This window comes from Gasterosteus aculeatus, chromosome X (genome assembly GCF_964276395.1).
Source record: "Gasterosteus aculeatus chromosome X, fGasAcu3.hap1.1, whole genome shotgun sequence".
Taxonomy (NCBI): domain Eukaryota; kingdom Metazoa; phylum Chordata; class Actinopteri; order Perciformes; family Gasterosteidae; genus Gasterosteus; species Gasterosteus aculeatus.
The window spans coordinates 7,542,084-7,558,869 of NC_135698.1; the positions used below are offsets into that span (position 1 = coordinate 7,542,084).

The window sequence follows — 16,786 nt, forward strand, 5'->3', positions numbered from 1 at the left end:
TGAAAAGATCACTCTTGAAATGTCTCGAGCAGCTATTGTTCTTCTTTCACCTGACTTTTTACTCTCTACGTAACAACGCGATTGACGATGAAAGGAGGGCAACTGACTCGTGGCCCGTAGAGCCAAACCGACATCTGACAAGAGCCATGACTGACTTGGTTGGGGGGGGAAGGGTACGAAAAACAACAATGGCTGACTGTCCCCGTCCTGATGAGGTCATGGTATCATTTGCAGGGAAGAAATCCAATCAAACCAAATTGGTGTTTTAAAGATACTCTCTGTATTCTGCATTTTAGTAAATCTTCATTTCAAACAATCATTACATATTCATATTTGTAAATATTTACTGTCCAATCCGATGAGAGCGCTGTTGTTTTGAGGTGGACCCGTCCGCCGATAGTTCAACAGCCGTTGTGACTGAAACCAGAAAGCAATCCCGCAGCAAAAGACTTGCTTTCCACTTTGATTTGTTTGAAACTGGCCTCATATACAATATCAAACCCCAAAAGATGTGTTTTTGTTCTGAGGTGCAACCAGAGGACACGGCTCAGCCTCTCAAGACAAAACGCTCTTTGTTTTCCTCTCCATCCTTTCTAGCTAGTGGCCCTTAAGTTAATAGTCAGTAGGGACACACTGATACCGACGGACTCCAAAAGCGAATCATTCAATCGATAGTTTTAACTGCATGAAAATGTTTTACACTTCAATTGTAACTACTTGATTTTTTTTTAAGTGATGAATCTTCATGCTGAGCCTGACTTACATTTGAAAGCATGATCCTACAGTCCACTCCACCAAATACCGGCCTACAGTCCACGGCATCTCGCTGATGTCTGCTGATCTTCTCTAAACCTGAAGACAGAATACACTCCTGCAGTGTCCATCTGCCGTCCAAAACAAAGCTATTGAAGAGATAATAGTTTAACAGGATTATCTGCTGATGATCGTACGGAGAGACAAAAACAAAAACATGCTAAAGAGTGCATTTTTAATGCATATTTAAAAAAAACAAAGTCGGAATGTGAAGGTCCTCTCTCATTCGCTCCGTGTTAACATTCCGCCTGTGGACGGAGCAATCGGTTGTGGAGCAGGAATCCGGTAAGGAATGCTTTCACTGATCGTCCCGCAGAAGTCTCCCCTCCCGTGCACACACGGGGCACGTTGCCCTAAACTTTAGGCCCTAAAGGATCCTGCCGGGGCTGCATTCTGCTGCTGCTGACTCTCTGAAAACATCGAGAGGCTGCGGTCTGCAGGACAGCCGTGCAGAGAGATCCAGTGTCTGCCAGCAGGGATTAACGCCGTCAGATGATCGGCTGTCTTAAATTCAACAAAATACCTCCGCCACGGAACGCCCCACTCTTATATCTCTGTAACCTACTCGGGATTATTTTGTAAGAGCACTCCAGCGCACCACCTTATCGCAGCGCAATCAACATGTTTGCTGTGTGCATCCTGTCGAGGACGACAAGTTTGGCAGCAGGAGGAGGCCAGCAGCAGCTGACTGGCAGGATCAGTGTCTGAAGGCTCTTATGAATGACAGCCATTCACCAACCCCCCCCCTCACTTTGAGCATCACATGAGCGCTGCCTCCTACCCGGCACGGTGCGGCACAATAGCACGCGGTGTGTTCGATACAGTGCAGCCCGGTGCCGGCGAGGAGAAGAGAGATGACCTGCACGGCGACCTTGGGGAGGGACACCGTCCCACTGGCGACGGAAGGCAGAGGAGAGAGAATTTGTGTCGGCGGGAGTTACCTGAGCCGCCGCTTCGGGTTCCAACCCGCTACCTCAGATGCCTTTGCTAACACTAACACTTTGGCCTTTACCTCACGACCTTCTGCTTCTGCACCAGCGGCCGGGACAGGGAGCGCTCACCCCGCCTCCTCCCTCCTGCTGCGTTTCCTGACGCCAACGTCGGACAGACAAAATGGGAAAATTACCCAATTACGGCTCTAGGGAGGGAGTAGGGGAGGTGATGATGGTAGAGAGGAGAGGAGAGAGAGAGCTGAGGGTTGGAGTTTAGAGGGGCTGCAGTGACATCATCACTGGTGAACTCGTGGCCATAAAACAAAAGTGCAGACGAGGCGAGAACAGGGACGCGGCTGCCTGCCTCTGAAAAGATGCCCGGCTACTACTGCGGTGTCTCTTGTTAGCCGACCGCCCCCCCTTCCGTGACGCCACCGAATCATGAGTAACCGACTCAAGACGCGAAACAACGCAGCAGCGTGCAGAGGGTTGCATAATGAAGAAAAGAAAATACAGCAAATCAAATGTCGGCAACTGTACTCACCCCCCCCCCCCCTCCCCTCCCTCCCACATTCATCTTGGTCTCCATAACAAACACTGTGGGGAAACGTCCCAGTAGGCTCCGGTGGAGAAACTCTTCCCATTGCTCTGCATCGTGAAATTCCTGAGAACATAACACAGTGAGCAAAAAGGCGAGCCGATAGAACTACTCACGAGTGTTTCTCAATCTGTGCTGGGATCAGTGAAACGGCAGGTATCCTCTTTTCTCATGAGTCACAGGATTTCCTTACACACTCCTCCTCCTCCTCCCGGCTCCGCTTGTCTTCCTGTCTTTTAGAGGCAGACTAAAGAAACGAGTGGCTGAAGAGAGAGAGAGAGACCTGCAGTTTATGGAACCACGTCAGTATGTTGATGCCTCCCTCCCTCCCTCCCTCCCTCTCGCTCTCCAAGGTCAGTGGGTAGAAATGGCCATACGACTCCTCCCTTAGTGGGCAAGTGCTCCCTCTCCTGCACCCTCCTACAGGCTGGACACCCGGGCAGTAATTACCGTCATGATCCAGATTAACTCCTGGGTGTGCTCTTGTTGTGCTCTGCTGGATCGGGCTGGACTCAGCTAGCAGAGCTCGGACGGGACAACACACAGACAGTAATCCTCTCAGTGTGTGTGTGTGTGTGTGGGAGCGGGTATTAGACCCCACGGGAAGGGCCAGAGGCAGCCAGACAGGACGGGATGGGAACACTCTTAAGCCCCGCAGACGGAGACAAACTAGGGGAAAGACACTGAGCTAACAGCAGGAATGCACCAACAGGAATGCATCCTCGGGCCGAAACGTACAGACGTGTCCAATCAGGTTGTGTGATGCACAGCGTGATGAATAACCCACACGTATAGCGGTGGAATGTATATGCATGGACAATGGAGGGGTGGACATTAAAGAGGATCACATTTAATTAACACTGATCGTTTAACGCGGAAAAGCTACGTAAAATTGCGTCTGTAGTCACGGTGCAGACCGGAGACCCTCAGCAGCAACTGGTTCACCGAAATAGTCATCAATTTTTGCTATTTAAACGGATAAACATATTGAGTTTTTGACTTTAGTTATATACATGAATGCGATCAGGCTGTGACAAGATGCGCCCGTCTAATACTTGCTGAGTCGTGGGCGGTCCGACCCCTGCAGAGAGAGTCGGAGAGCTTTGCTGACCGTCTATCTGCTTCTCCCAGTGGCTTTGGATCCTGTGATGGGATTAGAGGGGAGAAGCGTCTGATGAGATGGGATAGAACTATATGCCCAGGAGTACAGACCCACAGCAGGACTCGCAGATCATCACATTGATCGACAACTATGTGCCAGTTAGTTTAAGGAAAGATAGGCATTGTTTTCGAGTAATTTTGTATAGTTTCCCGCCGTACACATGCTGGTTGCCATTTATATAAATGGATTATTGCGAGCTACTGTTTGTAATGTAATATAAGAGCAAACCTTAACTTTTACATATCAGAATCACCGTTCATCCTCCACAAACGCTCTTTCCAAACAGGACATTTTCAGAATTTCTCCAATAATACAGATGATATTAAAATCAATAATAAAGAGTACATGTAAAAAGCTCTTTTTAGACTCACAGAAATATCCTCAGGAAAAAGTTACATCATCTGCGGCCATGGGGGCAGTCTGTTTGGTGTGAATGGAGTGGGTTTGGTTTTGTTATAACGTACTGACACCCTCTGGTTATGCGAAGTAAGTGCAACAGCTGCAGGAGACGTAATGATGATATACACTCAAAAAGACAAATTGTGTTAACACGTCAAATGGATTTGTGGTTCTGAGCTTAACATTTGAAGACGGATTGAGTGACAGTTTCTTTTGTATTTCAAGAATTTTGGAACAGCGTGCTCAAAAGCAAACAAAGAAATACAATAATTAATCATGCGACATCAACTTAAACATAAAGTTGGGCCAGCCAACTGGTCCTTTTTTTACAAAATATAAGAAACAGATGAAAGATTATCACGGGAATGAAAGATGAACAAAAAGGTGGGTGGGTTGTTGTTACAGTACAGAACCAGCAGATGGAGGCACACAGTGTGAAACACAAAACATGACATGATCACCAGAGTCTCCCTGCATCAATGGACCGTCTGAGTCTTTTAGGCTGCATCGTAACCTTTGGTACTATGAAACGGAACACATGTAGAGATATATTCCGTATACGTCTTCCAAAAGGTCCGAAAGGCACAACACAGTGAAAAACAAAAATGCTTCTGTAACATCTGTAGAAAGGTTTATAATCTGCTGAAAACATATTCTCAAGGCATGCTTTGCAATCATTCATCTTCTCGTTTATTTATTTAAATAAAATATCACTTCAGTCCCCACGAAAAATGTTGGGGGCATGTGTAAAAAAAAAAAAAAAAAAGTGACCTAGAATGTTTTTCAACCAGTTCGATGACTAAGATAGATTCAAGAGGAACAAAATGGCATGAGGCAAAGTCAAATCCAAAGACATTTTTTAAAGAAAAACACACCATGACTGGTTGAAGTAAACCATGAATGACAACAAATACAGTACCCTTCCCTTCCTGTGCCCACAAAAAGGCAAAGAGGATGTGGAATACTGCATGAAACAGAGACGGTAGCTCAGTACAAAGTAAATACAGGTTCATGTTAAAAGCAAAACAGAATACTGGTCTTTCCCTCCATCACTGATTATTTATCCACAACGAATCTATTTTGGATGACCTGAGCTGTGCCAGGTAGTCTGCGTACAGTGCATCGGACTACGACCACGCACGTACTCCCTTATTGTCAAGTACATACTGAAAAGCATCACTTACCGTTTCTAACACACGTGTGTCTGTATCTCAGAGACCCGTCCCGTTTGTAAAGGTCATGTGATTTCAAGGCCATCTTTGTCATGTTTCTCTAGGCGTCTGTTAGCTAATAAAATACAAATAAGAAAACACAGCACATGAATTCAAGTGAAGTCGTCCAGAATAAAAAAAAAGATCTGGGAACATCAACATCAGACTAACTCTGAGTACGGAAAGACTAGGTAGTGTTAATAAGCGTTATTGGTTGTTTGGTTGGTTATTATATGAGAGTCTCTGGGGCTGCCACTTTGTGCCTGCTGTCTGAACCGGCTGGCTGTGAACTTTGACCTCACTGTAGGCTTGTACAGTAGACTGGGTCGGGTGGACTCCGTCACAGTGTCAAGGCATAGCATGGCTCATCATGGCAGGAAACATGAAGTAGCACCTGATGGGGATGAAGAGGTTGAGGGCCTGCATCAGGAAACACCAAAAGGTACCTGTAGGGTAGTTTAAGTAATGTTTAAAAAAAGGAAACATCCCTAAATCACAGGAAAGGGGGTGTTCCTGTTTAGTGAAGGCAGCATGAGAATGAAAGTGTGACACAGAATACTGAGTCTGAATAAATGCAGCAAAAATCGCAAACTTGGTCTTGGACCACGGCACTCCATGACGAGGCATGACAGCTCCGTGACCCACAACTGGGTCCGGGGCGACGCGTGTCCGGCATGTACTGTCCTTATGGTTCCTCACTCACATGACACCGTCTCTGATCTGACGCACGGCAGTTGATATGCTCTGCATGGTCTGTACTAACAGCCTCTTTCTCCTCTTTCCTTGCCACCTCTTCAGCGTAGCAGCAACTATCTCTGCTGTACACGCTTGGAGACTTCCACGGGAAGTAAGTTTCAGGATTAGGCGAAAAACAGGCAGGCAGGGGAGGGGAGGATGGGGGCGGTCAGTGGCGTGACTGGTCAGAGCCTCGGACGCCGCGGGGCTTCAGCTGTGGTAGCTGGGCACAGCGGCCTGTTTCTGGGAGAGTCGCAGCAGCTCCTCCCTGATGGCCTTTATCAGGGAGGCGGAGGAGTGGTTGGGAGGAGATGTATCCAGGGGAGGTGGGGCAGACAGATATCCCACCACCGGGGAGTCGAGGTGGACGGGGGGCGCGGAAGGCTCCCTGATACCACCTCTGGGCGCCTGGAAGGCAGAGGAGGAGGTGTAGTCAGGACACTCCAGGAACTGAAGGCACAGAGACGGGGAGGAAAACACATGAGAAGAAAATGGGGGAAACATTTCTCAAGTGAATGAACTAGAGATTGTGAGAAGAGAAATGCAGCAAGGGAATTATAAGCATAAGCATATAGATAAAAACCAGGTACATGCTTAGAGGATGAGGCTGGTATTAGTGCTCAACATGTTTATTTTTAAGATACGGTCGCAAATACCTACTTTCCTTTTCATAAAAAGCTTGGCATTTTTCTAAAACTGATGGGCCTTGGTGAAATGACATTTTCAGTCGTGGACTGACAGGCATTTGATTTGAATGTTATGTACTATTTACTCAGCGCCCATTTTAATAGTGATTAAAGTAAATGTCAGCCAGTGAAACAGGGGGGGGGGGGGGTGTAACAGATGTGCTTCGGAGCCAACATGGAGCTATAAGGCACCGTGGAATAAGCGACTGTATATCAGGCGACATTTGTTCTTAGGACCGGTTGAGTCTTCATTTCATGGGATTTTGACGGATTTGAAGCATACATTTTTACCCAAAAATGTCAGCTAGACAAGACCTTGGTGCTAACGGGATTACATGTGTGATTCACTCACTGCATCTTTCTCCGGCTCCGTCCTGGAGAAGTTGTCCCCGTGGTAGTGGTTCCAGCCGAGGCCTCCGTTCTGCCCAGGGGTCGCCCTCACCCCCGCTGGGTAACCATTCAAACGGCTGGACAACCCCACCTGTGTAAGATGGTGGAGCTGGGCGCCTACACACAGACACACACACACACACACACACCGGAGCTACGGTAAGTGACACACAATCCTCAGCAGCACCTTCAATATACTTTGATGTAATCACCGCAGTGAGAGAAGCACTATGTGTCTGCTGTAAATGCCAGAATACGTTTCTATCAGCGGAAGTCATATGATGGCAGCCACATCACGCTAGCGCCTTTAATAATTTAGGAGAGAGACGAGGCTCTTTTGGTTTGACAAGGTGATGGTGTGGGACAGCGCTGTGGCTCGCTTTTAGGTTTTACCTAAATGAACTGTGTCCACAGACAAATAAATACATTCATCAACCTTCAAGTGTTGACTAACTTTTTCTTTCTGTATGAAAAAGTACTTTGTACTTATATGAAGATGTAGGAAGTGGCAATGAAAGAATCAGGCATGTGCCCACCTTGCGCTTTGTTTACATCTATATATGTGTGTGTGTGCCTGTGTGCACCTGTGGTTCCGCCCACTGGTCGCGGCCTGGCAGACGAGGGCAGCTCATCGGCGTAGAGGCCCCTGCTGGAGTACAGGCTATCTGGCTGCGGCTGCTCGCACTGACCTGCAGTTTCTCCTGCCGGCAGGTAGCACGAGCCACGGCTCTGCCTGAAACACAAAGAGACGCAGTTTTCACTCGCACAAAACAATTATGGTGTTGAATCTATTGGAATTCTTCTTCCGTTTCAGGCTCTACACCGTCGTATCGACAGTGCCCTAAAAAAAGATCTGCGGGGAGATTTCACCGCGAAGACCAATCACCTACCAGTTAACTAATGAACCAAAGACTGACTGAACAGACAGTTCATTTTGAGTGTCTGTGAGTGGCTGCTGCTGACCCTGATCTGTACAAAACATACATTCAGAACTGGCCTCATGCTGTTTCCATCCCCTTAACTGGCTGGAAGCTGCTGATGACACGGTGGTCTTTTGGGAGCCAGTTCAGAGACCACTGTTTTGACCGGCTCCATTAAAGCAATAAAATAAACATAACTCCTCCTTTGCTATTCATGAGGTCCGACTGACTGGCTGGACGAAGAAGGAAAACATTCCCTCTGCTAAAGTGGTGGAAATCAGACTGTACTGATCAATAATTAATCACTTTGGTGTGGGAAGAGGTGAACGCCAAAGAGCCATATTATCTATTTATTAGTATCGTATTATTATTAACAAATACACAATTTTCATCAAACACTAACCTTGGTGTCAGGCCTTGGACAGGAGACGGGGACATGCTTAAGTCAGTGAACCTCTGGGGAAGACAAGGAAAGACACACGATGTTTAGAATGAAGTGTGCTACTATGGTAACGACTATGGCAAAAACGCTAAGCTCATTATTCAGCGGCATTGAAACCAAGCAGCCAGCTGGAGCTAATGCAGATCAGGCACATGCAGGGTATATTCCTGTCGAGTCTTAGGAGTAGTAGTAGTAGTCTTAGGAGGGTGGCTGACCGAGGCTGTGAGGTCGCAGGCTTCAAGGGGGCGACAGATGGAGGAATACTTAACCGATTAGTTTGCTAAGAGGCTGCGATTAAACATGAAGCTTTAGGCCTCACGCTGCGAATGAGCCAGAAAAAGGCTTGAGAAAGGGAGGAGATAGTGAATCCAATGGATTTTACATGCTTCTCTTCGCTGTTTTGCTTTTTTGCTCTTACAAGTCTTAACTGGGGAGCTGATCCCTCTTTAGTCCGCGGCCAGATCAGTGACAGAATACATTTCACACTTATATACCATCAAAAGCGTATATGCGAAAGAGGTGTGACATAAGGGGAAAGCAGCGTGATTGGATGTTGCCTGGATGGTTACTTCTCCTTCCCTGTCAAATTAAGGGCTGCGGGCAGCTACTCACCCCGGGGAAAGCACCCGGAGCTTGGTAAGAGAGACCCCAGGCTCTGGGGCCGCGGCCTGGAGGGCTGCACAGGGGCGGGTTGGTGTTGACCCCAGGGAGGGTGATCCCGGCCGTGCTGCCCTGGGAGGTCGGCGACACCAGGGCGAAGGCGTCGTCCAGCAGCGAGTGCATCTGCTGCCGCGCCTCCTCAATGGAAGGCTGCGGAGTCATGTAGGGGGGCGGGGGAGGGGCGTGCCCCGGAGGAGAGGAAGCGGGACCCAGGAAGACGTCGTCGGTGGGGGAGGGGCTTCTGTGAGGGGACCCTGGGCCTTGGTCGGGGTCCGACTGGAACAAACACGACACGTTTACAGACTTGTTGGGAGGACGCGCTGCACATGTCCTCGCTCTCGTGTGCTACTCACTATGTAGGCCACGTTGTTGACTCCAGGACACTTCCTGTAAACAGCATCGCTGTCGTCAGTGATGAGGTGGTCTTTGTCCGCTTCTATTAGGCCTCCATTCAGCTGCTCCTTCATTCTGTGTTTGGGAGAACGCCTTCCACGACTGCTGAGGAAGGATCATCGATTTATTTGTACTTTTGTTTCACTTAAATGGAGGGAAATTATCAACAAATGTCTTGTAGCGATATTTTTCAACCTAGATTGTTTCGGAGTAAGTCTGCCATCTCGACGATATAACAGGACTCTATAGCACTTCGTTGGTGGTTCTCAAAGGGCAGAATGAAACTCAACAGCACTGTCTCTCTCTCCAGGAATCATGCAAAAATAATCCACATACCTTTTTGTGAGCAGTTCCATGAAGGATCTATGCACTTATGTAAGAGAGGCTTGTGACAACCAGAGATGTGAATATCAACATCGACCTGAACTGAGCTAGATGGGTGCGGCTAGGCGAGCTGTGAGTATGATGGATAAGCTTCCTCCTGCGAGTTTTTCATATGTATTTGTATCACTTTGTCACAGTCGAGTGCTTTGTAGTCCCGTTATATCCAAGAGAAGGCGGACATCTCCCAAAATAGCCAACTCAGCCCAACCAACCCTTACACACACATCAACTTGTCCACCAATAAACCAAACCAGTGCAATGACAAACACCTTTTCTTGGATTCCATGAAGAAGGGGGGCATCTGGGAATCGGGGTCCAGGATCTTATCGATCTGTATCTGGGCCTTCTGATAGATGCGATCCTGGTCCTTTGCGTCTCCGAGGCCACTCGTCGAGTCCTCCATAGCAGGGAAGTCGTAGTGGCCCTTCCTCTTGGCCCGCAGACGGATCTTGTTACGATGGTGCTCTATCTCGGACTTGTGCCTCAATGCGACCTGGATCTGAGGAGGTAAATAGCTCATTAGACACCATCCTTTAAATGTGCACGGATCAGAGCAACTGCAGATTAATTAAGACTTATTAATGCCCATACAGTAATACACCACTTTTGTGACAAATCAAGAACTACAGCAGCCTCAGTACTATAATAATGCCCGTTGAACCCTTGAATAATACCCCACGAGTTTCTCGACTCATAGATATTCTTAAATCGTCCCTCCACATTAGTGGATTGTCTTGGGCTTGCCAAGCAATGGAGCCAGAGGAGCGAACCTCTTTGTTGATTTGGTTGGTGTCGGACAGTTTGCCGCTGATGGGCGGGCTGTGCAGTGGTGGGACAGGCATGGGCTGCATGGCAATCAGCTGGATTTTGTTAGGGAGCCTCCTGCTGGCATCCGTTGCACGGGCCATCCGATCAACATGCTCAAAGATGAAGCCCGAGGACAGCGGCTCATTTTTGCAATTCAGAGGAGGAGGACCTGAGGAAGGAGGCGAAAAAAAAGAACTCAGTCAACTCTATGTAGTTATTGCAAGTTTAAAGTTTGGACTTTAACTAGGGATCAACGCACAAATGCCTACGGCGTTAACACCTCTAAGAAAATGTACTGGACTGTACCTAAAAAGTGTGGCAGATCTTTCTGGTGGTGACAAAAGATTTCTATTGCCAAAAGCTAAACGTCCTTTCAAACAAGTGGAGCTGCTTCTCTCCACACTGTGACTGACAAGCCGAGGACAGAACTACCAGACAACAGACAACACACGGACACAGCTGCTGGAGGTCAAGCTTGAGGTCGATGGAGATGCAGACAGAAAGAGGACAAACGCTTACCGATTCTATTCTTGCCTGGAAACCGGAACAGAGAGGAGAAAATTGTTTTATGGAGATGAAAGAGGGCAAATGAAAGCACCTAAGATAAATGGAATGGTGGAAAGTGAAAAATGACGAGCTTCTCATTAATGAACTGATTAACCGGCTGAATGAGCAGAAAGGAAGCCGGTACATTACAAAATACTCAGTGTCTCATTTACAACCTACTTCTAAACACTGCAGCAGAGCATGTGCAGTCCCGGGGGAAGATTTATCAATAACAAAACAGAGATCATTCCTCCTCTGCGGGGGAGTCAGACTGGAGTCTGTGTGACTGAAGGCCTCTGTCTCCAGCAAGTAGTGTCTGACTGCTATTGCAGGCTTTAATCCATCAACAGGCTGTCGGATAGAGGAGCGCCGTCGTCCTCCTCCTCCCCCGACTCTTCCCTTCCCCCTCTCATCTCAGGACTTCTTTGCACCACCGGATAGAGTTCCCTCGTGGTGTTTCTTTTTACCTCCCCTGTAATCTTTACGTCACTGCTTGGGTTGACGCTGCATTTCTTCTCAATCCTCCTCTGATTCCTCTTTTTTTCCACCCCCTTTAAAATCTCCCTTCCCTTAATCTGTCCCTCTTGTCAATCAAACCCTGCCGGCTGGATTAGGTCCCTTTTGGTCTCTTTCTGTCTGCACATTCCCGCCCCATTCCCCTCCCCCCTTGACTCTTTGCGTTTTAGAGGAGTGACGTGAGCGTCGCCACGGTTACTTGCCGTTTAAAACATTGATGGGGACCGTGCGGTTGTGCTTGCTGTCGCTGGGCGTGGCCTGGCCCCTCGGGTTCTCCTCAGCCGATTCCCGCTCGCTGGAACGGTCACTTACCACAGAGTCCCCGTCGGATGGCGAGATCCTAGCAGGACCACACACAGACACACGCACGTGCACACTGGCATGAATAATCGAAGCCCAGGAAGACACGAACGTGATGAAACTCCAGGTGCAATCAAAAATAGTGCTTTTCCAGACAGATTGAAGCGGCGGAGACTTCTAAGGAACGCTAATGTGAATCGAAGCTTGTAGTGCTACGTGCTAAAAATGATTTCCATTGATGGAATTATTAAATCCCTGAACGAATTTGTCCTTGCTGGTTATCAAGTGAGGAAAAACAACCAATATCACTCCAAGTCAACTCCAAAACAAGGCCGTTGCAAAGAACATTATTAATGAATACAGAAGTTAGGAATAACTGCTTAGCTAATGGGTTCCAAATGATTTCCATTATATATAACCAGAGCAGATGGTGTTTGAGGAGAAGTAATTATGCACATATTATTTAGTTATCATAACTATTACATGTCAAGTAAATATAGTATGCGACTATTAATCTAAACTACTTGAAATGAAAAAAGAAACTAAAAAACAGTAAGGTTTATACAAGTAATATAGAGTCTTCCAAAGGAAACGAGGACCCTGAATGTCTGGCGCATCAATAATTGATCTCAGGATCTGTCAAAAGCTTTTTGTCAGGATTGAGGATTGTGAAAAATCAGAGGTAACAAAAGCAAAAACAAGCGGTGAAATGTCTAAACAAATATCTTTGCACAGCCATAACAGAGAGGCTATAATCAGGTGACAATAATAGAGCAAAACACCTTGAAGAATGAAGTTTTAATACAAATGATGTTAGGGTTGTTGTGTAAGCTATGACACAACCCATGCAGACACAATCTAATGTAGTTTTCTTTTGACTCACCGTTAATTGGTTTTCGAGTCTAAGTTGCTCCTGTACCTCGAGCAGCACTGACCTTTCTCGTCTCCGGCCGCTGCGGGACGCCTTGGTGGAGGTTTTGGACACGGGTGTGGGGATCTCCCCGTTCTCAGACGGGCTGAGGCCATCTTTGAGGGACAGGGGGCCGGGCCCTGACGGGACAGGCTCCTGGATCACCATGACGTCATCCTTACTGTGCTGGCCAAGGTGGAGCTTGGCGAAGTCAAATCCTTTCACACTGGGAGCCTGCAACTGGGGACAGACGCAGAGGAGGAGGGACAGGAGCAATATTCACTCTTAGGACAGGGAAGGGTAGATAATGCTGTAAAGCCACATAGTAGAAGTTACGTAGCTCAGGTAAGGTGTGTGAAATGATTAACAATACTGTTAATAGATACTTGAAAGGAAAGGAACGTATTTATCAATGAAGTACTGGTCATTTTTAAGTGGAAGTGGAAATTTATCCAATTAAGCACATCTATCCAATTAAAAAATGGGAGGTTACATTGACGTTTGTGATTTTACAGGTTGAATCAAAATATACAGCTTGAATTGGCACCCAGCACCTACTACTTACACCGAATGGCTGATGAATAAAGAAAGAATATGAGAAAGACAGACAGGGAGAGATGTGGGGAAACACTGAGCGGCTGTAGGGAGGGGGAGGTGGGGGGGTTCTGTCTAAAGCCCTGTGGAATCTCCGACAGCAAAAGAGGATGTCACAGAGGATGTCACATCTCAGTGAGTGTGTTTGCAGTGTGTGAAAGAAGGAACGGTGGCATGACCTGCTGCTGGTGTTTCTCTGAACCATGTGTTCACTCACTGACTTCATTGCTCGCTCTTTGAGGAAATAAGCATTCGTGAAGAGGCCGCTGATGAAGTTAATGCCGATTCGTTATAATGGATACTGAGAAGCTTGTGACATCCCCCATGTACTCAACAACTAATACTTCGCCCGGTCGGAAAAAGGTAAATTGGGGAGTCGCTCACAACCAACACTGTTTATGAATCTGCTACTGCACAACACATTGATCGGCTTCTCATCAGGACCTACGGGGCACGGAGACACCAGTACCGAACCCACAGGCAAATTCACCGTCGTCGTCTGGATTGCTTGTGTGTGGACATCACAACCGTCACAAAGAAGAATCCTAACGTCTATTAGCGACATACAAACACAGGTATCTATGACTACTGAACAATATACCTCGTCCTTGGCTCGCCTCCCTTCAGTTAACACTTTCATTTTGTCTCCTTTCTTCGGCTCTTCTGTTTTCCTTTTCATTGCTTTGCTCTCTTGTCTTCTTTGTTCTTCCCGTTTAACTCCTTTCTTTTTAAATGTATCCTTTTTCTCATCTTTGTCTTCCTCCTCCTCCTCCTCCTCCTCTTCCCCTTCCCCTTCCTCTTCGTCTTCGTCCTCCTCTTCTTCCTCCTCACTGCTCATTGTGCCTTTGCTCTTGGGGAGAGCTACTGGTGTCTAAGCAGAAGCAATGGCGGATAGCATAAATATTTCTACGGTGTCTCAAGTCCAAAATGCAAACCTAATACTAAGCGCTATTAATTACTGTGTTGTGTTTTACTAAGTACAAACACACATAAAACACGTCCCTTCTACTTCTTCTAGAAACCACCAGACACTGATATGTACCTTCCCTCTTTTAACCTCCGCCTCCTCTTCCTCTTCAAACTCCTCTTCTTCTTCTTCTTCGTCCTCCTCATACTCCCCCTCCTCTTCCTCACTAAAATCTCTATCCTTTTTGGTTGGAGTCTGCTGAAGAGAGGCCCTGGATTCTCTGAAGGAGGCAGTGGACTGAGAGAGGGGTAATGGTGTTGAGTGACAGATGATTGTGTTAGGCAGAGAGGGGGCGGGCTAAGTGATACATTCAGTGCATTAGCATTTGTTGCGTCGGCCATATCTGCAGAGTTAAGTTCACATCGACTTAACTCAATATACAAAAAAGCGAGTGGAGGGGAATGAAAGCTACATGCAGACCTCACGATCAGTCCGGAGGCTGAAGAATACTTAAAGGAAAACCTCCACAGCGGGCCAGTTGTAACTGGGCACACAAATCTATTCCAGCCAACGACATCTCAGTCGTACTCACAGGCTACGCGGCGCTGTGGCACTGCGGTGAGTTACTGCACCTCCTGTGCTTCACGTCAATGTAAGGAACGGAGGAACATGAAACACTTGCATGACACCTTGGCTTTCAAAGCTGTGGGATTTGCTTCAGGCATTAGTATTGCTTTCAAGTATCGCAATGAATTAGCACTGTTATTTTGTGTAGAGGATGTTAACTGCACACCAAAACATTATTCACTCTCACGATTTTCAGGTAGATTTGAACCTGTTTGAAGTGAAGTGACTGTGTTTCCAAGAAAAGACTATATAGCCCGCTAGTTTGTTGTTGGACAAGAACATTTTGTCCATCAGGATGTTCTGTATGAGGACCTCTGAGAGCAGAGGAAATCTCTTGTGTCAATTAACGTCAGCACAAAACAAACTAGTTTTTTGCACAGAGTGAAGGCACAAAGCGATGATACGTTTTTCAATTGTCACCACTGAAAATAAAAGTGTTGGGGTTGTCGGGTCTTTAAGTGAATGAATATGCGAATAAACATAAAGATATAGATTTGAATGAAATAAAAGAGCAGCCCAATATATCATGACTTGTTATCCAGCTCATGGCCTCTAATGAGCCTCTCTCATAAAAGTTTTACTGATCCTGTCTAAAAGTAGAAATTATGAGGTCATACAGCACAGTCATGGCAGTGACTGATATACCTAATTAATTGGAAGTCCATTAGAATATAAAAGGGTTCGGGTCTCTCTTGCTTTTAACATCGACTGCCTTGGACCTTCCTAGGCTGAAGTAAGGCTGTAAGTAAGCAATATACATTATACAAATCTTATTTATTTCTATCCATAATTTACAAAGAATGGTGCTCTGTCACTTTCGGACCCTCCCGCTCATGTGCTGATTAGTGTCCACTCGAATACGTCTCAGACTTAAAGAAGGAAACACACAGAGACACAGAGCTCAGACGCTGAGCAGCACTGATCCGTCTCTACCTTCTGCCTCTGCTGGATGGAGGTCATGGCGTCGGGCTGGAACTCCAGCTTGTCCGTGCGGCACAGTTTCCAGTACAGGATGGAAAGGATGACGACGACGACGAGGACGGGAATCACGACTCCGACGACGATCCAGGCGTTGGTGCTCTCGGCGTCGGAGGGCGAGGGCGCCACCTTCTCCACAGCTGCAGACAGAGAGGTGAAGCGAGCGGCAGAGACTTTACTACCGCTTCAGCATCTAGTCCAGTCTTTTAGCATGTGCCAGTGAAGGGTGTCTCCAAACCTTTGACTGGGACTGCACAGAAACATGACAATGCTGACCTAAGCATGCAGCGGGGTTGGCTCTTCCCTCAGAGCTGTAATCCTTGATGCAGACCGTCATTAGTTTTAATTAATGACGGTCTGCGTATTGAGTCCCCGGGGAGAGTAGCGTAGGAGCACAGCACAGGGACAGTACTGCCTCGAGGGGCTTTCATTAGGAACTCATTCCTTGTTTAGATTCTTAATGAGGAAGACAGGCTTTTGGTACAGCGTGTGCCAAGGAGGGTTAATTAGCCTCAAATGTTACTAGAAACTCACAAAGGAACACATGGAGCCAGCAGCTATCTTGTGTTCTTTTTTTAATACTTATTATTATTCTCTCGGGATCCCTTTGTCCCAACAGCGATTCGGCTCAACTCAGTTAGGTGCACTCAGACCTTGAAAAGTTGCGTGTATCACAACAACAAAAAGCAAAGCAATCACCGCAGTGCAGTGTGTGTAATAAAGGAATGTAACAACAAGACAACAATGTTGATTTTATATGTCTAAATGCACGGGTAAAAACTGAACAAAACATGATTTAAATTCCATAACAGCCTACAGAAAAATGGCAGTGTCCTAATTTAGGACACCGTGGCAAAGCGGGTACTTTGGATACGT

The 16,786-nt window shown here is 46.9% G+C and overlaps 1 protein-coding gene across 9 annotated transcripts in view; it reads right to left on the reverse strand.

Moving 5' to 3' along the window:
* Positions 1-4,100: 4,100 nt before the first annotated feature.
* Positions 4,101-16,786, reverse strand: part of LOC120809322 (UPF0606 protein KIAA1549-like) — a 28,821-nt gene continuing 16,135 nt past the window's right edge. For 2 of the 9 annotated variants that reach the window (XM_078082031.1, XM_078082032.1), the window contains exons 11-23: positions 15,866-16,050; positions 14,441-14,602; positions 14,000-14,269; positions 12,830-13,044; positions 11,798-11,934; positions 10,496-10,701; positions 9,995-10,224; positions 9,302-9,446; positions 8,901-9,224; positions 8,250-8,302; positions 7,511-7,659; positions 6,889-7,043; positions 4,101-6,300 (exon numbers count right to left, since the gene is read on the reverse strand). In XM_078082031.1, coding sequence (XP_077938157.1) covers positions 6,061-6,300; positions 6,889-7,043; positions 7,511-7,659; positions 8,250-8,302; positions 8,901-9,224; positions 9,302-9,446; positions 9,995-10,224; positions 10,496-10,701; positions 11,798-11,934; positions 12,830-13,044; positions 14,000-14,269; positions 14,441-14,602; positions 15,866-16,050 — 2,471 coding nt within the window. In that variant the 3' untranslated portion in view covers positions 4,101-6,060. The remainder of the gene's footprint in view (positions 6,301-6,888; positions 7,044-7,510; positions 7,660-8,249; positions 8,303-8,900; positions 9,225-9,301; positions 9,447-9,994; positions 10,225-10,495; positions 10,702-11,797; positions 11,935-12,829; positions 13,045-13,999; positions 14,270-14,440; positions 14,603-15,865; positions 16,051-16,786) is intronic. The other 7 variants (XM_078082035.1, XM_078082033.1, XM_078082034.1 and 4 more) reach the window with 7 other exon arrangements.